The 22,917-nt window shown below is 42.3% G+C and overlaps 1 protein-coding gene across 1 annotated transcript in view; it reads left to right on the forward strand.

Moving 5' to 3' along the window:
* Nucleotides 1-22,917, forward strand: part of PTPRT (protein tyrosine phosphatase, receptor type, T) — a 714,397-nt gene that overhangs the window by 614,648 nt on the left and 76,832 nt on the right. Inside the window, exon 13 of the mRNA XM_011929203.1 lies at nt 11,862-12,032. Coding sequence (XP_011784593.1) covers nt 11,862-12,032 — 171 coding nt within the window. The remainder of the gene's footprint in view (nt 1-11,861; nt 12,033-22,917) is intronic.

Here is a 22,917-nt window from a genome sequence, read left to right on the forward strand (position 1 = left end):
CAGTCTCCCAGAATCTAGTAACCAGGTATCATGTAGAAACAAGAAAGAGACTCAAAGCTAATGTTCCATTGCCTGAGAGATCCTTGTGATGTAACGATCTCCTGACCTCGTGATCCGCCCGTCTCGGCCTCCCAAAGTGCTGGGATTACAGGCTTGAGCCACCGCGCCTGGCCTGACAATTCTTTTCATTATTGCTGCAGTCTCCCAGAATCTAGTAACCAGGTATCATGTAGAAACAAGAAAGAGACTCAAAGCTAATGTTCCATTGCCTGAGAGATCCTTGTGATGTAACCATTTCTGCATCTTGACTGTGATGGTGGTCACACAGATCTACACGTGTGATAAAACTGCATAAACATACACACAAGCGCATGTAAAACTAATGAAATCTGAGTAAGATCAGTAAAATATATGTCAATTTTCTGATTATAATATTGTACTATAGTTACACAAGTGCTAACATTGGGGAAAACTGGGTGAAGTGTATTTAAGACCCATTTATGTTATTTTTTACAATTGCATGTGAATCTATAATCTCAAAATATGACTTCTTTTTCAAAAAGCTAGCACCCCGGTGATGGGCTGGTGTTTACCAGCTGACCCTGACCATGTCCATCAGAGTCTTGAGATGTGTCCCAGGACTTCTCTGGTCATTAATCATCCTCCAGTCTAAGCCTGGGCTAAAAATGTTCTATCAATATCTAACAACTGTGAAATGGCTTATTTGTGTCTTTTTTCCTTAATCATTTTTTGGCAGAGGTTTGTCTAATTTGCTGGTGTTTTCAAAGTAAAGAGCCAGCTTTTGCTGTTTTTTCCAGCTCCTCTGCTGTATCTTTAACTTGTATTATGTTCCATGAATGTCTGTTCTTATATATATGTTTACTTTCTTTCTATTTTCAGTGACTACGTTGTTTATCTCAAGAAGCTGAATGTGTATTTTTCAAACCCACCTGTCCTTTTTCTATCATGTGTGCATTATTGCAATGGTTCATATTCCTTCTTTTTTATCTTTAATCAATCTAAATGTATTTACTTAATAGTCTCTTGGATTGTTTTATTATTTTCAATTCTTGAAAGGTGTATTTTTCTGTGTATCATGACTCCTGACTCTCTCCTATGGGGATAAGCTTCCTTACAAGGCTCTTGTCATTCTTTATAATTTATTTTTTATTGTAAGTTCATCTTTAGTGGAGGTGGTTTTGTTCTGTGGGAATTAATGTGCCTTGGATTATGAAAATACCTCTACAGGATGATTTCTCATTTACTTGTCAGGACAGTGTAGTTTTTAGTGGTATTACACAGTTGTTTTTCTTTTTATGTTGATGTCTATGTTGGCAGGTGCTTCTATCAAACAAGTAACAAAATTTGGATGCCAGGATGCCAGATGCACCTATAGTAGAAGTTAGGGTTTTCTTTGTTTTGTTTTTTATCTCCATTTGAATCCTGTTCATTCTTCTTCTTATGCTAGTGGTTGATGCCTTAAACACACACACACACACACACACACACACACACACGCACACCTCTACAGTACACACATATTCACTTAAAATTGCAATTTTCAATTAAGAGTGTCAGGGTTGAAATTGTACACACTGACTACCCATTATGAAAGGTGAAGAAGATAATATACTTTTATTCCTAGTGATGTATCCGTCACCCACTTCCTGGATTTTGTTAATACAATTGGAAATGTCAGCCAAGAATTTTTATATTAGATTTTTTTTTTTGAGACGGAGTCTCGCTCTGTCGCCCAGGCTGGAGTGCAGTGGCCGGATCTCAGCTCACTGCAAGCTCCGCCTCCCAGGTTCACGCCATTCTCCTGCCTCAGCCTCCTGAGTAGCTGGGACTACAGGCGCCCGCCAACTCGCCTGGCTAGTTTTTTTTGTATTTTTTAGTAGAGACAGGGTTTCGCCATGTTAGCCAGGATGGTCTCGATCTCCTGACCTCGTGATCCACCCGTCTCGGCCTCCCAAAGTGCTGGGATTACAGGCTTGAGCCACCGCGCCCGGCCTATATTAGATTTTTAAATCTGATTTAAGAATTACTTCTTATAGTTCATTCTGTTTTGATTGACATTTAATGTGATTTGTACACTCATATCTATGTCTGCCAAATCGGTTTTTTTATAACAAGACTTCTTCCATTCTTGTGGATGTTTTTTTCTCTATTTCTGGACTCACATCCTTGACTAGCTTTCTCAGCTACCCAACCCTCTGGAAAAGAATCCGAGCCAACATAACTATTGAATCTTTATGTGTCAGGGAATGCCCTTCTGTGGCTTCAAACATGAAAAACTGTTTACTGTATAATTTTTTAGTCACACCATTTTTCCTTGAAAAATTTTGTTTCATTGTTTTCTGGAATTTAAATTTGGGCAAAAAAAATATGACTAACGTAGTTCCTAATTTTTTATACACAGCCATTTTGCAGCCTAGATGTTTATCTGAGTATTTCTACATCAATAATATTTAAACAATTGTATCAGAATATAGGCTCTATTTTTAAGTTGTAGGTGGAGAACTCTTTACATGTGAAGATTTAAGTTTTTATTTTGCCAAGGAGTTGTTTTAATATTGTATTCTGATAAGAAAGGACACATAATATGCTTCTGTTCCATTTATTCTGTTCTCTTCTTCTGTAACACCAATTGTGTCTTTTATACATTTGTTTTCTTTTCTCTAAAAATGTCTTTTTGTTGCCTTCACGCATAAACACACATGAGGAGATGATAGATACAAAGGAAACACACATTGTATTCTGGTTTCCTTGCCTTTTAATCTCCAAGTTTTTCAAATTAATTCTCTACAAGTTTCTGCTTGTTGCTTATTCTCATTGCAGATTCCAATGCCCATTTTAATTCCGCTATTGCATTTTGGTTTCTTTACAATTGTTGCTCACCTCACCCAGTAAATATTTTTTCTAGCTACTTCTTAGCTTGATCTGTTTTTGGAAAAATCTGTTGTCTTATTATTTCACCTTTAACTTCCTTTATTCTTCTATGTTTTCTTGCATTTCATTTTCAATAAACTTCAAGGAACCTAAAATGCATTTCTGCTTTCTGTTGTTTAGATTAAGATACCAGTAAGAGAAAAAAAAAAAAAGAATAAAAGTGGCGTAAGCAGTAAGTTAATTTATTATCTTCTAGGACAGAAAGTCAAGTGTTAGAGTTGGTTGAATGAGATGCCCATGAATGTCATTAAGGACCCACATTCTTTCAAGCTCTCCTCTTCATCATCTCATCTTGGCATGAGGGCAACCTCAGCCCAGCTCCCCTCATGGATGCAAGATTGTTTTAGCAGTTCCAGGCATCACACCCAGACATGGTACTGTCTAGTGGCAGAGACAGGTCACTGGATTGTCCTTCTCAGAGATAAGAGAACCTTTCCTAGAAGCCTTCTAATAGAACTTCCCCACCATATCATATAAAAGATTTTTATTTAACTTGCAAAAGGGATCGGAACACCTTGATGGTGTAGGGACATCAGGATTTGTCCCTTGTTCTGGAAGTAGGGTCATTCCTTGCCTCTGCCCCCACCAAGTCACACTGTGAACTTAGCCAGAAAGTAACAATACAGGGGATGGCTCTTGGGTAAACAGTCAATACTGACTGCTTTTTTTTTTAAATTGTACTTTTTGCAGCATCCAGGCTATCATTTTCCTTACTGTTAACGTGGTGAATTTTTTTCTAAGACCTCACATTATCTTGTTTCTGTTTATTTAACTTTAAAGGAAGAGAAGTCTCTCCAGACCTGGTGTTTGCCAGTAAACAGAGGAGGCAGATCCTCATTGTTGCCTCACTGTCCACCTACTTATTGTTGGAATCCTTTTATTCCATGCCATCATGGCATGTGTGATGCTGCTATAATTAATCAATATTCCTCCCAAATTCTGGCAGTGGTTTAAGCAAGAGGAGCAATGGATGTTTATAGCCCCCATCCCTACATAGAGCATCTAACACCATCCTTCCATCTGGTGTGAGTGCTGTGAAATAAGGAATTCATAATCTCCCCACAAACAGGAGGATTGATCTCTTTATCAGAAACAATAAATGAATCCTAGAAGCATTTTCCCATGACTCTTCCCATCGCAATTGCCTCCTGACACTGAATCTGCATCTCAGAAACAAAGATACCATCTTTTTTCTTTACCATGTTAAAGACCCCAGTGATGGAGGTTTAGGAGGAGAAAGAGCTTGGAAATGCCCCAACTCTGCTATTTGGTTGATACACTGTTTGATTCTCTGAGCTCAGGAATTCAAATGAGAAAATGGGAAGCATTTCTTTTCTATTCTTCAGGCCATTGGGTTGGCTTTATCCCAAGTAACAAAGTCTATCAAAGTCAATTGTATCATGTTTGTTTCGGCTCCACAGAAAATGGCACAGTGGAGTGGCATTCTATTACTATTTGTTTTACAAGTTCGACCCTACTATGTGTTTGGTCAGACATAAGAAAGACATGAAAAGGTAAATCCATCTGTTGTTTACATTGAGTAAGAGGAGTGAATCTTCTGTTCCTTAGGGGTCACAAATCTCATACACCTATGCTAGTGCAAGTCTGTAATTCAAAAACACAGAACAGATTATTCTTACAACATGACTCCTAAGCACAAGCCAACTGCTTCATCTTATGCTTCAACAAGGAAATGTAATCACTTCCAATGTTGGAGGGGAAACTACCTGTGGATGAATCAATTGAAAGATGATGTTGTACAATTCCAGGGATTTTAGAGAATTTTTTACAAAATGAAGTATATATGTTCCTGCACATGGGATGTGTGCTGCTGCAATAATAAAGAAGTTTTCTTCCCAAATTCTGGCAATAGGTTAGTGGATAGACTTAGATTTCAGAGCTGTTATAAGTTTATTATCTTGAGGCTTTGTTAGTATTTTGTGAGGGAGAAGAGAGGAGGCACTGACTGCTAGCCAGGTGCCACCTTGAGATTTCTTCCAGTGGAATCACATTTAACCCTTGCAACAGCCTTCTCAAAGAAGATGATGATGATGAATCATGATCATTGTCATCACTATCAGCAATTACAAATAAAGACCTTAGGCTCAAAGTATGTTTACCCTTGAACAACATGGGTTTGAACTGCACAGGTTTACTTAATATATGGATTCTCTTCTGCCTCTGTCACTCCTGAGACAGCAAGACCAACCTCTCTTCTTCCTCCTCCTCCTCCTCACTCTACTCAATGTGTAGACAATGAGGATGAAGAACTGTATGATGATCCACTTCCACTTAATAAACAGTAAATATATTTTCTCTTCCTTATGATTTTCTTCATAACATTTTCTTTTCTCTAGCTTTACTGTACGAATACAGTATATAACACATATACAACATGTGTGTTAATCTACTGTTTATGTTATCAGTAAGGCTTCTGCTCAACAGTAGGCTATTAGTAGTTACGTTTTGGGGGCATGATAAGTTATACATGGATTTTCGACTCCACAGGGGGTTGGTTCCTCTAACCTCCATGTTATTCAAGGGTCAGCTGTAACTTATTTGAAGTCCTATAACTAGAAAGCTGTGGATATTTGAATCCAAAGTTTTATCTTCAGAGTCTATGCTTTGACTCTGACACCTGCTGTTGCCACAGCCCCCACAGTGTTGGTTCCAGTCGCATCCCCACTCCGTGCAGGTAACCCAGCCTCCTCCTCACCTCAAAACTTCTCTCCTCTCCCAGACTCTCCCCTCTCAATGAGCCGTCTCTAGCTACTTACACATCACTTTTCATACTCTCCTGCCCTAAAGGGCACATGGAGCTAGGATGAATAGTGATAGAAGAAATACATTGATACTGGTAAGAAACTACAGGAATTTGATTAGCTAGTTAAGAAATTTTGTCTTGACTCCATGAAGACTTTTGCTAAGAAAAATGACTAGATCAAAGCTGTGTAAAGGGAACTGTGAAAGCAGGAAGGGCCATTAGGAAACTGATGGAATAGTCCTGTCATGAAGACCTGAATGAGAGCAATAGCAGCAGGAATGGAGTAAAATAGATGGCTTTGGAGTGTGTCATAAAGGAAAGTAGAGAGGAGACAAGGAAAGGTGAAAGAAGCCCTAAATGACTTCCTAGATGCCATCTCTAGTGTGTGGATTCTCGTATGTCCAAAATGACATTAGGTACAAAATCATCAGAACAAATACTAGTTTTTACTGCTTCCTGGATACCAGGCACTGTACTGAGCACTCAGCATGCACTATCTCTTTGAATCCTTACAACATGTGTTTTCTCTGTATTATAGATAAAGAAAATGAGATGCAGAAAGTTTTGTCACTTGGCCAAAGAATGATCCAAACCCCATTCTATCTGATTCTGGGACCCAGACTTGACATTTCTCAGGGTGCAGATTGAGTTCCTCTTATGCAACATGAACAGACCCCTTTCCTTTTTTTTTTTTTTTTTTTTTTTTTTTTAAAGACAAGGTCTTGCTCTGTCACCCCAGGCTGGAATGCAATGGCACCATCTTGGCTCACTGCAACTTCCGCCTCCCTAGTTCAAGCAACTCCCCTGCCTCACCCTCCCAAGTAGCTGGGATTTCAGACGCACACCACCATGCCTGGCTAATTTTTTTGTACTTTTAGTAGAGATGGGGTTTCACCATGTTAGCCAGACTGGTCTCGAACTCCTGACCTAGGCAATCCCCCCAGCTAGGCCTCCCAAAGTGCTGGGATTACAGGCATGAGCCACCGCACCCGGCCCAGACTTCTTCTTAAATAGTTATGTAAACATTTTAGTGAGTACTAAAACAAAATTAGCACATCATATTCATGATTTTATGTTGCACTATCATTCATAATGAGGCAAAGTAAAAAAAAAAACATAGTTGAGAGTTTATTTGAAGAAAAGTTTTAAGGATGCAATTGTGTAGATCTGCATCATTTAATACAGTAGCCACTGGCCACTTGTGGCTGTTTAAATTGAAATAAATCAAAATCAAATTAAGCATTCATTTCCTCAGCACCAGTAGGCACATTTCAAGTGCTCAATAGCCACAGAGGGCCAGTGGCTACCATATTGAACAGTGCAAATACAGAACATTGGTGTCAATGTGTAATTTTTTTTCTTTTTTGGATAGTGCTGGGTGACAGCTGTTTTACACTGGATCAGTGTCTTTTTATTTAGCATTTACTCCAGCTCTAAATTACCTCTCTTTAGAACTTGATCTGGTTCTGGATAAGTCTGTGTGCACCTGCATTGTCCCATACAGTAGCCCACGATTTACCAGTGTCTGTTGAATCCTGGAAATATAGCCAGTCTGAATTGAAATATACTGTAAGTATAAAACACACATTGGATTTCAAAGCTTTTGTGTGAATACAGAATGTAAAAATATAGCATTAATAATTTTTCTAATTATATGTTGAAATATTATTTCAGATATATGGAGTTAGGTAAACTGTATTATTGAAATTAACTTTCATGTGTTCTTTTTCACCTTATTTAACGTTGCCACAACACCATCTTAAATTACATACATGGCTTGCAATATATTTTCACTGGCCAGTGCTGTTCTAGACCTCTTTGCCCTACTGTGTGACTCTAGAACTCTCTTCCTTTCCCTATCTCTTTCTGTATATCTGCACTTCCCAATATAGTAGACATAAGCCACCTGTAGGTATTTCCATTTAAATTAATTAAAATGAAACAAAATTTAAAATTCAGTTCCTCTGTCTCGTTAGCCACATTTCAGATGCTCAGTAGCCACATGTGGTTAGTGGCCACCAAACTATGGAGCATAGAGGTAGAACACTTCCATCGTTGTGGAAAGTTCTATTGGACAGCTCTCGCATAGATGGTACACAGCTATGGCAAGAGACACAGAGGTGGATCATAAATACCTAAAACTTGGAAAATGTTTCCAGATTGCCAAACCCCATGGCACATCCTTCTTCCATCTCCTAGATGCCTCTCTCTCCCTATCTTAGTTAGATTTATTCACGCACACCTTATATTTTCTTCTCCCCTCCTTCAAGGGCTGTGGCCTGCTTATTTATCCCTGAACATAGCTCCCTCCTGTATGAACACAGTATCTAACATGGTGCATTGTACAGTATAGGTACTCATTAAATATTTCTTAACCAGTTGGAGTGGCAATTCCTAGCAAGTGACTGGAAATATGTGACTAAAGGTAGAGCGAGATCTATATGGCTGGTAGCAGTGGGGCAGGGGCCAGGGGTGGGCAGTGGCAGCAATGAATCTAGGATCCCAAGGAAGAGAAGGAGAGAGCAGAGAGACAGCAAAGAGGAAATCAGAGAGACAGTAACCCAAAATCTAATACACATCACCAAAATCCTTCTGCCCATCCCACAAGCTCCTTGCAGGCAGTGACAAGAGTTACTGCAGAAAAATTCACAGGGTTAGGCAACAGCTATATAAAAAGTGTGAAAGAAATCCAAAATATTATTACACGATAAATAAACATACCAGACCCATAAATCAGAAGTTGAAATGGCATGAAAATTAAGGGGCTGGTGAGGAGAAAAAATGAAAAATGCTCTGTCCCTGGGCCAGCTGGTGTGAGTTACATTTTATGAGCAGCATGTGAATTCCAGTGCCCTTGCTGGATTAGCAGCAGAATCGCACATTAGTTTTAAGGCTCCCTCTCGAATAGGAACATCATAACGTCTTTTAATTGGGCCTGATAAAAATGTAGCATTACTTGTAGGTTCCTGAGAGAAGTGAGATGTGAAATTGGGTTTTCATTAAACCTAATGATGGAAAATTAAGTATAGTGCGTCTGGTGAAATGGAGTGTGATAAAAGACATCACTTCTGCATTATCAGAGGTTAATAAGGGAATAGGTGAGGTAAGATACTTTGGAAAGGGGAGTCCAACCCGTTGGATTAATAAACCTTGAAAATCCCTTGGTTCTGAGTCTTCATAGCATCGTTAGCACTGGCATTGACATTATTGCAAATGTTACAGCAATACAAGTTGTTAAATTTCAATGCATTTATTTTCCATTCCAGTGTTGGTTTTGCTGACACCAAGCTTACAGTCTGTCTAGCAATGTGTTTAGGGAAAATATCCATATTGACAGCTATTTGGTTGGTTTTGGAAACATTTGACGTTCCTCACACACATAAAAAGCCAAGTTCCCATTCCTAGGAAGCCTGTCTTTCCCAGGCAGCTGGTCTCCCATGCAGCCCATGCCCCAAGTTCCTCTGGGAGACTATGGGTCTCCGAAGACATCTGTCCCCATCACACATGGTGGGAAATACTCACAGGCCTCCTAGCATTGACCCAGCTCATCCTTTCCTAGAAATCGTGGAGTATGGCATGACTCCAAGCTTGAGGTATTCACAATCCATACCTCTGTGGCTCTTGTTGTAGCTTTGTACCATCTCTAGATGAATCAAACACAAGTAGTCCCTTCCTCTCCATTTCCAATCACACCATCACAGGAGTGATACTCGCTGGAAGGATGCCTTTGATGACAGCTATTCATGACAGCTGGGACACCTACAAGAAACAGTGTGAGTCTTTAAAGAAGGAGATTCCTCCTAAAACCTTTCAACAGGTTCACACTGGCTTCAAGGGTCTTACACATTAACAGTCTTTCTGGATCTGCCTGGCATCATCTCTTACAGTGTTGCCCCCCTGACATTTCTACCCACAGCTTTTACTCCTTATCAACCTCCTTGCTCTTAACTAAATGTGCCTTCATCTCTCAGGCTCTGTCCTTTTTCTTCAGTTGGTTCTTCTTGCCTACTTCCTTGCTAAACTGTCAAGCCTTGAGGATGGAATCAGTATTTCTGTCTGCATTGCTACTGCCTACCATAGTCCTTGGCACAGAGTGGGTTCTCAGTTAAGTCGAACTCATGAACCCAAGGGGGTGATGGAGAAAGGAAACAGCCCTCATGTTTGCCAAGTGGAGCATTTAAGCAATGCCAGTGAACACATACTAACTATTACCTAAAATCGCGGGAGAAAAAGTAAGCAGTATTTCTCTTCTGTGCAGTCAGGAAGGTTTTGCTAACAACTTCCCTGGGCCCTTCTTTCTTGTGCATATATCTAAATCTTAGAAATCTTTCTGTCAGCAATCCAGGGGTTATTTGGCTGGTCCCCAAAGGACAGTCTCTGCTTTGGGGATGTTTACCTACCACCCTGAATCAGGAAGTTTTGGAGACTACACTCTACCTACGATGACCCCACCTGCTAATTAGGTATGACCCAATCAGTGTCTCAGGCTCAGACCAGTCAGATTAGTAGCCTCTCCTCTCTTGGAGGAGCCAGTAGTGAGGGGGGCAGACAGAAGGCTGCAAAGTGAAAAATTTATCCCCTACTCCAACCACAGGTATAATTGAAAGCATTAGGGTGACCAACCATTCCCATGTGCCCGTGACTGAGAGGTTTCCCAACAGCTGAACTTTCAAAGCTAAAACTGGAAAATTGTCAATCAAACTGGGACAAGTTGGTCACCTAGAAAGCAGGAAGGCCAGGTGTTCCCTTCCGTTATCTTTCCTTGCCAGGAACAGGCTTGCTGATGTTGCTGCAGAAAAGTAGAGTGTGCATTCACACACAGAATCCATGTCTGATGGATTATTCCAACATGACAGGCAAACAAGCTGAAGGGAACGTGGATTTTGGAAAGACAAGTTGCAGAAAATCGGGAATATATGCTAAGCCTCCCAGGGAATGAGTATGGCACAGGCCGAGTGGGTATCTGCATAGGTGTTTTGCAGGGTCTGAAAACATCTGGGGGAGACACATCAACTGCTGAGCTGGCAGTTCTCATCTCTTGCATGCCACAAACAAGATGGTCCGGGGCATAGACTGTTCATTCATGTCTTTGGAAGGAAGTTGGGAAGACCAAGCCTAGATGGTTCTGGGAAAGGTAAACTGGCCCTGAAAGACCAAGAATGTATGGCTGGCAGGAAGGTGGTAAGCAAGACATTGGTTTTAGTGGTCGAAGGGGAACAGAAGAATTCCAACCCAGTATGAGCAGGCATCAGTTTTCAGGGTGGCCAAACTGACAGAGGCAGTTAAAGCAACTCATTGGATGAAAAGGTTGTTATCAAGAGAGAATATAGATCTTACATCAGACAGAGATTTTATGAAGGCGATGAGGCACGGGATCCAGGCCTGGGGAAAGTAGCTAGCAGCACTGAAGGAAGAGGTGCAGGCTTCCCTACCTGCAAGGTGGGTTCAATGACGCCACTGGATTAATAGTATTAAGTGATGGGGAAACTATACAATAGCAAGAAGGTGGTCACTGTGGCAGAGCCTCATAGCTACAGAGAGCAGCTGGGAGGGTCAGGGTCCCTGCTAGCTGCTGGCAGTCCAATACTGGCTGCAATTCCTCCCAGGGTAAAACTCAAAGGAAAAAACATTAGTAGATAAGCCATATCACAGGGATGCAGGCAAATGGACCAGAGGCTTACATATGACTCCAATCTTCGAGCACCTGAGGCCACCTGAGGCTCTCCTCCCCTGCAGCCAGGCATCAGGCACTATTTCCAGCCTCTCTGCTTCCTAAACAGGAGGGGGCTCCCAATAAATAGCCTTCCTGCTTCTTAGTGGTTCTGCCCCACCAAGTCTAAAGGAAGGACTGAGACAGACTGGAATGACAACCAAGCTGGAACTCTGTCGATATGTGCCCTTGAAATGTATTGTGTTTACTGGTTTGTTTGTGGGTTTGATACTTAGATCTACCAACACAGCCAGGCCAGGGAAGGAGTGTGTCTCCAGTCTTTCTGCGGTTTCCTGATCAGTTGAGTCCCAAGTTGGTTCCCTCTGCCCTCCTCAGGCCACGCTGGGGGAGACAGGGAGGACAAAGGGCAACGCTTCTATAGGTGATGATCTGTTCTGCCTCCTTCTTTTCGAAGCAGATGGCAGCCGTGGGGAGCTTTCTCAGCCCACCCTCACGATCCAGACTCATCCCTACCGCACCTGTGACCCTGTGGAGATGAGTTACCCCCGGGACCAGTTCCAGCCTGCCATCCGGGTGGCTGACTTGCTGCAGCACATCACGCAGATGAAGAGAGGCCAGGGCTACGGGTTCAAGGAGGAATACGAGGTAAGAGACCAGCCTGTGGGGAAACTTCCTGATTGTTTCAGAGGCTTATTTGGGCACTAAAGCCTTGCTACAAAAAGCATGGCTCCCTGGCCAGCAGCATCAGTATCACCTGGGATCGTGTGGGAAATGCAACATCTCAGGCCACGTCCTGCCCTACTGAATCAGAACCTGCATTTTAACCAGAACTAGGTGATCTATATACACATTAAATTTGAGAAGCGCCATACTAAATAATTCTAAGACATCCTTTTTCACTCCTGTTTCTCTCCCCTTCCCCTTTCATTATCCAGAGTTTCATTATTTCCAAAGTTTCTACACCTTGGAGTCTCACCTCCATTCAGTATGCCAGAATGGCTCCAGCTCCCATCCCACATGCTGTGGAAAAGCCAGCACATCTCCCCTGCCAATGATTTCCAGCATGCCTGCTTGCTCTTGGTCACCTCTTGTCTCATACTCAAGCTTCTGTAGTATTCTGGTCTTCGCTCCCACCCCACAAAGGCAATGCTTCATCTCCAGTGACCACAGTTCCCTCTTTCTGCACCTTCTCTTCACCCTGCATGGGCATCCCTTTCCCACCTCCCCAAAGCGTCTCTAGCACAAAGGATTTGCAGGTAGTGGTTGTTACCAATGTTTGGGGAATAATAGAGAAGGACTGCAGCAAAGGACAGGCAGCACCTCAATACAACGCTGTTCTTCTTATAAGTTCCTTAACCATCTACATTGCTGGTAAGGCCTTCTAAGGTTCTGGTCTCCCAACAGGTCTCTATCTAATTTCTCCTCAAAGTCTTCTTTAGTGTCCTCAAAACTTCCTCCACCCCCAACCCCTCAGCATCCAGACAAAGGGCCCCACATTCCTCTTTTATTTTGCAGAACAATTTAGCTTTCTCTATCTCACTCTTTTTGTTTCAAATCCTGCCCATTAGGCCTCACCTTTTACAAACAAAAAGCAAAATAAAAGGAAAATGCATTAAGACGTTTTTTCTGAACCAAAGAGCAGCTCACTCTCCAAGAATAATTCTGCAACTCTCCTAGTTGCAGGTAGACTCCAGCTGCAGCCAGCTTTGAAAACAAGAATTTCTTTCTTCACTTTTCCTTTCCTCTCTCTCCCTTCCCTCCTTCCTTCCTAAAATACCTTTTGAGTATCTTCTGTGTACCATGCTCTGAGTTATATGTATTTGTGTGGGTTTTTTGTTGTTGTTGTTTGTTCTTTTTTTTCTCTTCACATGCAGTGTGTGCCCCAGATATGCTTGATTCAGTTTTGCTGTGTGCAGTAGAAAACTCATTGGTTCAGACTCCACACATTTGGAATTCTTGATATTGCAGACTAAGTTTATCCCTCAGACTATATTCTGAGAAAGAGCTTACAAAGCAATATTTCTGAAGTCGTATGAGGTCATGAAATTGTGCTAAACTGGGGGTCCAGACAGCTGGATTCCAATGTAGTAAGCTGTTAGATTTTAGAATTTTGCTATCTGAGTTTTAAAATTCTTTACTTGTTGAATGAAGAATTTGGATAAGGTGATCTCTCAGGACCTATCTGGTCCTAAAACTTTATAAGTGTGTAAAACATGGTGACAAGGGGCATGTTTGACATATCTATGAGAACAAAAACGTTTTTGTCAATGGATGTGAGTAATTACCAGCTTGGGAGAGCTAGCACTTAATTTCAAAAACGGTCTAAGTAAAATAGCATTTTTCATATTCTCATCTACAAATCTTGAAAGGATAGTTGAAGAAGATGATCTCATTACTACCCATCCCTGGATCTCATTTCCTAGGGGATTGAATGGTCCCAATCACTGGGGTGCATGTGAGCGTGCTTTATGTGTGTGTATATAGACCTGTTTGTTGAGCAAATGTCAGGAAGGTTATGTTGTTTGAAATGGTATATTCAACATTAGTCATAACAATTTGATTAAAAGTTTCAAATATCATTAAGGGAGATATGTAGCTTACCAAAAAAAAAAAAAAAGGGGACAAGCAGCCAAATGCTGAGAAACACATATGTAAGAACTCGCAATCTGAAATTTGAAGACAGAATTACAAGTGTATTTGACTACTTTCATGCATTTCCTTCTAAATTAACATTTCTTTTAAAGCATTCATCCCTGTGTGATGAGTTGCTTTTCAAAACTTTTTCTTTGTACCCTTTTGCATTTTCCAAACTTTCTAGCATGGAAATGAAGAGCTTTTATGAGAAAACAAACAATACATGTCATTTCATCATTTGAACCTAAACCAGAAATCTAACTAGGCTAGCCTTGGCCTCAATGAGTTCAAATTATATTAATCAGCAAGCTGTAATGCTTGGCTTCTAGTTAACATTATTTTCTGATTAACTGAGGGTTAATGGGAAAATATTGCCTGATAGAGTCATTTCACAATGTGCTAGCCCAGAATACAGCTGGATATTGCTTTGATCATCAGGGCTCCTCTGATATCTCGAATCTTCATCCTGAGCATAAGAGTCACATATCTGCTAGGAAAATTCTATTGCAGATATAAGACTCCTGAGCCTCCAATCCTACTCTCATATGAGTCTGCTATGTGCTGTTTGTTGCCTGTCACTTCTCTGTTCTGCTCAGTTTTTTCATACAAACGAGTGGGTTTGACAAGTTGACATCTAAGGGACATCTCAGCCATAGCAAGCTGCGTCAGAAGACAAAATTCAATTCAGTTGAACAATCACTTAAAATTTGTTCAGTAAATATTTACTCTTTATTATTGCCAAGGACGATTCTAGGTATTTGGGATGCAACAGTGAATGAAACAAAGATTCTTGCCCTCCTGAAGCTTGTATTCTAGCAAGGGAAGTAGGAAATAAACATAAGCTTAAAAAATAAGCAAATTTTATAATGTAGTGTGTTAGACAGTGAAAAATACTGTTTGCTATGTTACAAATCACTCCAAATTTTAGCAACATAACCAATTTCTTGCATTCATTGATTCTGTGGAATCTGTGCAGGGTACAACAGGGACAACCTGTTTCTTCCACACAGTATCCAGAGCCTGGGCTAGGAAGTCCCCAAGGCTGGGGGCTGGAATCATCTGAATATGTCTTCACTCACATGACTAGTGATTGATGCAGGCTTTCAGCTGGGATTGTCCACTGGAAGACCTACACATGGCTTCTTTAGTGACCTGGGCTTCTTCACAGCATGGTAGCCTTGAGATAGCTGGATGATTTCCATGGTGGCTTAGAGCTCCATAGGTGAGCTCCCTAGATAACAAGGTGAAAAGTGCACCATCTTTGTGACCCAAACTTGGATATCACACTGCATTATTCCTACCATGTACTATTGGTTGTAAGCAGGTAAAAACTCCCCTACTTTCTAGGAGAGGGGAATTTGACTCTATCCCTTGATGAGGAGGAGGGGCAATTGCTAGATTCTAGAGGAGCATGCAGAGCAAGAAATATTGTGGGGGGAAAAGAAAAGCCCAGGCGCAGTGGCTCATGCCTATAATCCCAGCAATTTGGGAGGCTGAGGTGGGTGGATTGCCCGAGGTCAGGAGTTCAAGACCAGCCTGGCCAACATGGTGAAACCCTTTCTCTACTATAAATACAAAAATTAGCCCGGCATGATGGTGGATGCCTGTAACCCTAAGTACTCTGGAGGCTGAGGCAGGAGAATCACTTGAACCCAGGAAGCAGAGGTTGCAGTGAGGTGAGATCGTGCCACTATATTCCAGCCTCAGGGCAGAGTGAGACTCCATCTCCAAAGAAAAAGAGAAAGAAAATATTTGGAGAATAATACAGTCTGCCACAAGTACCATGGAAAAAGAAAGAACAGAGCAAGGAAGGGAGATTTGTTCCAGGGACATGAAGTAAAGGAGGTTCCAGTAGTAAACAGGATAAAAGGGTAGTCCTTAATTAGAAGATGAAACTTGAATCAAGACATGGTGGAAGATATCTGGAGGAAGAGCGTTCCAGATCCAGAGAGTAATATACCTGGCATGTACAAGCAGTTGCAAAGAGGCCAGGATGACAGAGGCAGAGTGAGCAAGGGATAAAAGTAATAGGAGATTCCACTGGAGAAATAAAGAGGGACCTGACCATGCTATGCATTACAACCCGTTATAAGGACTTCGACTTTTACTCTGACTAAAATGGAAAGCCACTGCAGAGCTTTAAGAAGACAAGTGCTAATGATCTGTCCTTACTTCATTCTAGCTACTGTGTTGAGAATGGAACTTAGGAAGGCAAGGGTGAAAGCAAGGAGACCAATTAAGAGGACATTGCAGTAACTCGGGTGAGACACAACAATGACTCAGGGCATGGCAGAGAAGGTGGTGAGATGTGGATGGATTCTGAATATATTTAAAAGATGGAGCCAACAGCATTTCCTAACACATGGTATATGTTACAAAAGGAATTAAGGGTAACTCCAAGGCTGCTGTTTGTGCCACTGGTAGGATGGAGCTACCTCTAATGGAAGTGGGGACGCTCAAGTAAAGCAGAGCTGGAACAATCAGTAGATTAATTTTTTTTTTTTTTTTTTTTTGAGGCGGAGTCTCGCTCTGTCGCCCAGACTGGAGTGCAGTGGCCAGATCTCAGCTCACTGCAAGCTCTGCCTCCTGGGTTTATGCCATTCTCCTGCCTCAGCCTCCTGAGTAGCTGGGACTACAGGCGCCCGCCACCTCGCCCGGCTAGTTTTTTCTATTTTTAGTAGAGACGGGGTTTCACCGTGTTAGCCAGGATGGTCTCGATCTCCTGACCTCGTGATCCGCCCGTCTCGGCCTCCCAAAGTGCTGGGATTACAGGCTTGAGCCACCGCGCCCGGCCCAGTAGTTTCATGTTAAATTGAGTTTGCAGTATCCATTAGACATATTAGTGTCTCCATGTAGCAAGGAGGTAGTTGGATCTATGAAGCTGAAATTTGGTAAAGAAGCCTGGGCTGGAGAGAAACCTTTGGGAGTTATTGGCCTACAGATGATTAAAGCCACACTGGGTGAGGTCACCAAGCAAGTGAGTATAGACAAAGACAAGGACCTAGGACCAGGCCTTTCAGAATTTCAACTTTAAGATATGGGAGCATTTTCCATGGGACAGACACTGTACTAGGCTCTGGGAACTGAAATAGAGCCCTTGCCTTCTAGGGAACGTAGAGCCTATTCTTAGAGACCAAAAAAAATGCCACCATAGAGGTATATCCAGAGCTATGAGAATCCTTAGGGGTGGGATGCATTAACCCAGCCTAAAGGTAAACAGCCAGTGGCTTTCTGGAAGACATAAAGCCCAAAGCTTGAGAAGTAGGAAGAACCAAATTAAAGAAGGGAAGGGTGTTCCAGGCACAGCGGCTAGCATAAGCTATGGCACGGGAGTCTGCACAGCAGGTTGAGTGAGGGGAACCAGAAACGGTTTGGGAGGAAGCATGGAGGGAGATGGGGCTGAAATTGTCAACAGGGGCCAAGATGAAGCAAAAGGCGAGCATTTGTTATGCTAATGAGTTTGAGTTGTAATCAAGAAGCCACTGGAGCCATCGAAGAGAGCAGGACTTTTTAAAGTAGATTTGCGTTTTAGATCTTGTAGAGATCAGAGCAGGGACAACAGAGGCAGGTTGGCGTCTGGGACAGTAATTCAAGGAAAATATGGGGCTGCCCAAACCAGGAGACTGGGCCCAGAGCCCAGACAAGCCTACGCACTTTCTCTGCATGTAGAGCCATAAAATCAGCTTGTTCTCATTGGCATGAAAACTTGAGTCTCTCAATATATATTTTAAGTTCAATTATTTGAAATAATGTGTGAACCATCTTGAATTGAGAGTCAAAATGCCTGGAATCAAGTCCTATAACAATTATGAAGTATTCAGGTGACCTTAGGCAGGTCCCTCTCCTCTGGGCCTCCATTTCCACATTTATGCAGTGGGAGCAAAGGGGTTTGTCAAAGCGATCCAAAGAACCCTTCTGTCACTGATATTCTGGGAGTCTAAATAAGAACCAATCAGCCGGGCCAGCTGGGCCTCCCTCCCACTGATGGTCGCATGGGAACCTCACTGTCTGGGGCTACCACTCCCATGGTTATGTCTCAAGTTCTTAAAACCACAATTGGCCAAGGGCCTTGGGTTCCTAGGAGCTCAAGGAGGCCCAAGGCAAATTAACTTCACCTGCCAGACAGATCCAACCCTCAGTCAGAGGCTTTCAATTTGGGTTGCACATTAGAATTACCTGGGGAAGTTTAAAAAAAAAAACACCAATGCTCAGGCCACATTTCAGATCAGTTTCACTTAGGGTGGGATGTATACTTCAGTGTTTTCTAAGCCCTCCCATTGATGGGAATATACTTTTAAAGCTGAGAACCACTAAGAAAACCCATGGAGTCCCCAGAATGTGCCCTGCTTGTGCCTACAGACCCATTCCCTGGCGTGCTCTGCCAATCCTCAGGTCTACTCCTGCTGATGAAAGGGCATGTGATTCTGAACCATATGCCCTTCCTATTAAAGTCAAGGGGATGTGATTCTGAACCACAGCGTCCTCCCTCCCCAGCCTGCTTCCCCCCAGCTCCAGTTCTCCCACCTTCCCCTGTTACACAGCAAAACCCTAAGCATCACAGCAAAAGATAAGAGATGTGGGCTGGAGAGCCGAGTTGTCTGTGTCCCATGTAACCCTGCCATGGTAGTCAGATGAGCAGCAGGTTTAGGGAAGATGAGGGAGAATAGGAAGAGGTGACTTTGTCATGGAGAGAAAGAAGAAGCACGTTCATCCCAGTTCAATCAAGAGAGCCTGTCGTCGTAATGAATGGAACCAGCCCAGTAGGGCAACCAGAAGGTATCTGGTTATTACAGCTCCATTAAGACTATTTAAAGCAACAAGGAACAGCTGTGAGGAATATGATGCGGCCTAATGAAGAGCAAACATTTGTTCATTTTCTAGCTCGGGATGGACACGCCATATGTATGGCTTTTGTGGGGAAGGCCTGTATTGCCATCTTGCTCTTAGTCATCTGTGGGTAATGGGGTGATGGCAGGCAGGCAGCTTTTGAATGGGATATAACTATAGAGATGGAAGTTTCAGGTCACCCCAGGTGCTCCCTTCTCTGCTGAGAGCCCCCTAAGCAGTGTCCGAGGACACCTCTGCTTCTCCCACAAGGTTTGCTCTCCTCAGTTGGTAACAGAGTGATAGAATATCCCATCACAGGCAGCCCCAGAAAGGTTCTGGTTCAGCTCCTCAATTTGTAGATGGGCATGGTTCTAGGGAGGGGCATGAGGAATTACTGGCCCATGCCCAAATCATGAATGGGAAATCCATGGGATTCTTCAACTCTGGGAACTCATAATGACCAAAATAGGAATACCTGGGCTCCACCTGCTCGTTTCACTCCACTCCACTCCACCCCCAGATTGATAAAACAAGACAATAAGCCATTACAGGGAGTGGCCAAAAGTCATCAGTGACCCATGTGGTTTCAAACTTGGGAGTTTTCCAGCAGGAAAGAGTTCACATGGAAGAGACTATTATCAAGGTTATGATCATGGAAGAGTTACCAAGGATCTTGGAAGAGTTACCAAGGTTATGATCATGGCCCCTGGCAGTCTGCCTCTTCAATGTAGCTGGCTGCAAGTTTAGAGAAGAGTTGCTGGCCTAGAGTCAGCTACCCAGAAGCTCATGTATGACCATGGAGATGAGTGTAGGCAGCTGGAAGTCTGTAGCCTGAAGTGAGTTATGGGGATCCCCAAGATTGTAGGCTCACAGCTGGGAGGAATAGAGGTACCCTTGTGTGAGATTCCCCATTAAGGGAAAAGGGAAGAGACTCAGTCTTTCCCTTTTAGCATATTTTTATTGTTCTACTTACAATATTGTTTGTAACAGAGCACATGGTGGGGTTTTTGTGTATTTAATACAGGATCTCCCCCAACCAAGTGAGCAATTTTCAGGTGGTACTATAGAAAAATCCTTTGACCAAGAGTCAAAACCTGGTTCTCAATCTGCTCCTGAGACTCTGGGTGGTCTTGGGCAAGACTCGTCCCTCTCTGGGTCTCATTTTCGTCTGTGAAATGTTTGACTACAGGCTTAGCATGAAATTCTAAAGGCTGATAGTATATGCTTCTATTTTATGAACATTCATGTGGCCAGAAACACTGATTAAGTATTTATTGTGCACCTAACACTGTTTGGGCACTGGAGATAGAAAGCTAAATAAAGAAAATAAAGATGCTACTTTAAAGAAAGCTCATGGTCTTGCCACACCATGTAATGATGTAACAGAACTGTAGTTCAAATGCTTTGGAGACACACTTGCTTTTTGTCACTTCTTGTTGCCAAAATCTATCAGAAGTTTCACAAAAGATAAGACTCTGAGTTAGAGAAAAGTAGAAGAAGATGGGTAGAGGAGAAGGTTGTGTATAAGAGGGAGCTACATGTGCAAAGCTTGGAAGCAAAAAACGAAACGAGTAAAATGCTGCAGCCAGCTTCTTGAGGAGAAACAAAGATGCCTGCCTATGAAAGCAGAAATAAAATGAAACTAGTTAGGGAGATTTAATAGGAATCTTATACCCCTTGCACAATTTTCTTGAAAAGAGTTACCAAGGTTATGATCATGGCCCCTGGCAGTCTGCCTCTTCACCATAGCTGGCTGCAAGTTTAGAGGAGAGTTGCTGGCCTAGAGTCAGCCACCCAGAAGCTCATGCATGACCATGGAGACGCGTGTAGGCAGCTGGAAGTCTGTAACCTGAAGTGAGTTATGGGGATCCCCAAGATTGTAGGCTCACAGCTGGGAGGAATAGAGGTACCCTCGTGTGAGATTCCCCATTAAGCTAAAGACTTCTTGAAGGCAGGGAATTTGTCATCTAAAGGAGGTCTTGTAGCTTTTAATTGGGCCTTTTAAAAAGTGCTTTGTGACTTGCATGCAGACTTGCACTCAACTTCTCTGCCTTGATCAAAGCTCCTGTCACAGACAAATATCCCCATCTTGCTGCAATCTGATTTTCTACTTAGCTTCACCAGCAGTACTCATAAATTACTGTCTATTTAGTGACATGGTACGCAATAATATTTGCTCTCCTGATGCCACTGAGTAGACGTCATTAGTCATCCTCTTCTGCCTTCTCTGTCCACATTTATAATCCCTAAGTCTTGTGCTTTTCGGCACAGAAGGTAGAATTTGTTGAAAGCTTGGCCTCTGCCAAGGCCACCACTAACTCCTACAGCACCTTAGAGTGAAATAGCAAAAGGTGCACCTGTCTCAAGATATTTGACTGTCACCTTGCAGAAAATGTTCATAATAAATATGGAAACCCTAAAATTTCTGCCATATGCATGGTGCTTCCGTAGGTGCAATGCTCTTGGATTGTGCATAACCTGCAGAGTTGTGATTCCCTTGTCACCCACAAGCTGACCATCGACATCAGTAAATGTGTTCACTGAACCTGTGGACCACAATAGAGGCCAGACCTTAGGCTCCCAACAGATCATGAAACATTCCCATTCCCTAAATGCTATTTTACGTATACCTAGAGGGACCAGCTTGTTCCAATTTGCCCAAAATGGTCCCAGTTTTAAAACTTATAGTCCTGCATCCTGGGAATCCCTTTGGTCTGAGACAAACCAGAATAGATGTTTCAGAGACTTCCCATCTTTGCCCTTGTAAGAAAAAAAGAACCAAACACTGGATGTTTCTACCATTGTGAAAGACTGTGTGGCAATTCCTCAAGGATCTAGAACCAGAAATACCATTTGATCCAGCAATCCCATTACTGGGTATATACCCAAAGCATTATAAATAATTCTACTATAAAGTCATATGCACACATATGTTTACTGCAGCACTCTTTACAATAGCAAAGACTTGGAACCAACCCAAATGCCCATCAGTTTTAGACTGGATGAAGAAAATGTGGCACATATATACCATGGAATACTATGCAGCCATAGAAAAGAATGAGTAATTGTCCTTTGCAGGGACATGGATAAAGCTGGAAACCATCATTCTCAGAAAACTAACACAGGAACAGAAAACCAAACACCGCATGTTCTCACTCATAAGTGGTAGCTGAACAAAGAGAACACATGGACACAGGGAGGGGAATATGACACCCCGGGGCCTGTCGGGGGTTAGTGAGGAGGGCAAGGGGAGGGAGAGTATTAGAACAAATACCTAATGTATGTGAGGCTTAAAACCTAGATGATAGGTTGATAGGTGCAGCAAACTACCATGGCACATGTATACCTATGTAACAAACCGGCACGTTCTGCACATGTATCCCAGAACTTAAAGTAAAATTTAAAAAAACATCCTGGATGTTTTTGACTGAAGATGGCAAGAGAATGATTTCCACAAGTAGGCCAAAAAGGTTCAATATCATATCACTGGGATAGAGGATATGGAAGATGGAAGATTCTGAGCACCTACTGTGTAGCAGGCATTGTGCCAGGTGCGATGGGTATTGTCTTGGGTAGTCACTGATCATCACAAAATTCTGTGGGGTGTGTTATTTTCCATTTTTAAAAATTTACTATAAAATTAATTTTGGGGGAGTGTACAGTTTTATCAGTTTTAACTAATGCATAGAGTCGTATAAACACCAACACAATCAGGACACATGAGAATTTCATCAACCAAAAAGTTACCTTGTGCTACTTCTGTATAGTTAAAGCCTTCCCCACCCATAACCTGCAGGATATATTACTAACTGTTTTCAGAAACGTTTATTGACACTCGAAATGGTGAACTTATTTGCAGTAAAAATATTCAAACACTCTAGTCTGTCCACCTTTTGCAAAGCTCTGCCTTTTCCCTGACTCGTATACACAGTTAGTGTACAAGGGGTATTTCTTGACAAGACGAATGAAGGAAAGACCCAGGTAAAATGGTGCCTCCTTGCTGAAGACCTCTCCAGAGTCTTCCCTGCACCAGGAGAGCACAGTGCTGGGCAGGGGTGTGGGGAAATCC

The sequence above is a fragment of the Colobus angolensis genome, unplaced genomic scaffold (genome assembly GCF_000951035.1).
Source record: "Colobus angolensis palliatus isolate OR3802 unplaced genomic scaffold, Cang.pa_1.0 Scaffold8, whole genome shotgun sequence".
NCBI classification, from domain to species: domain Eukaryota; kingdom Metazoa; phylum Chordata; class Mammalia; order Primates; family Cercopithecidae; genus Colobus; species Colobus angolensis.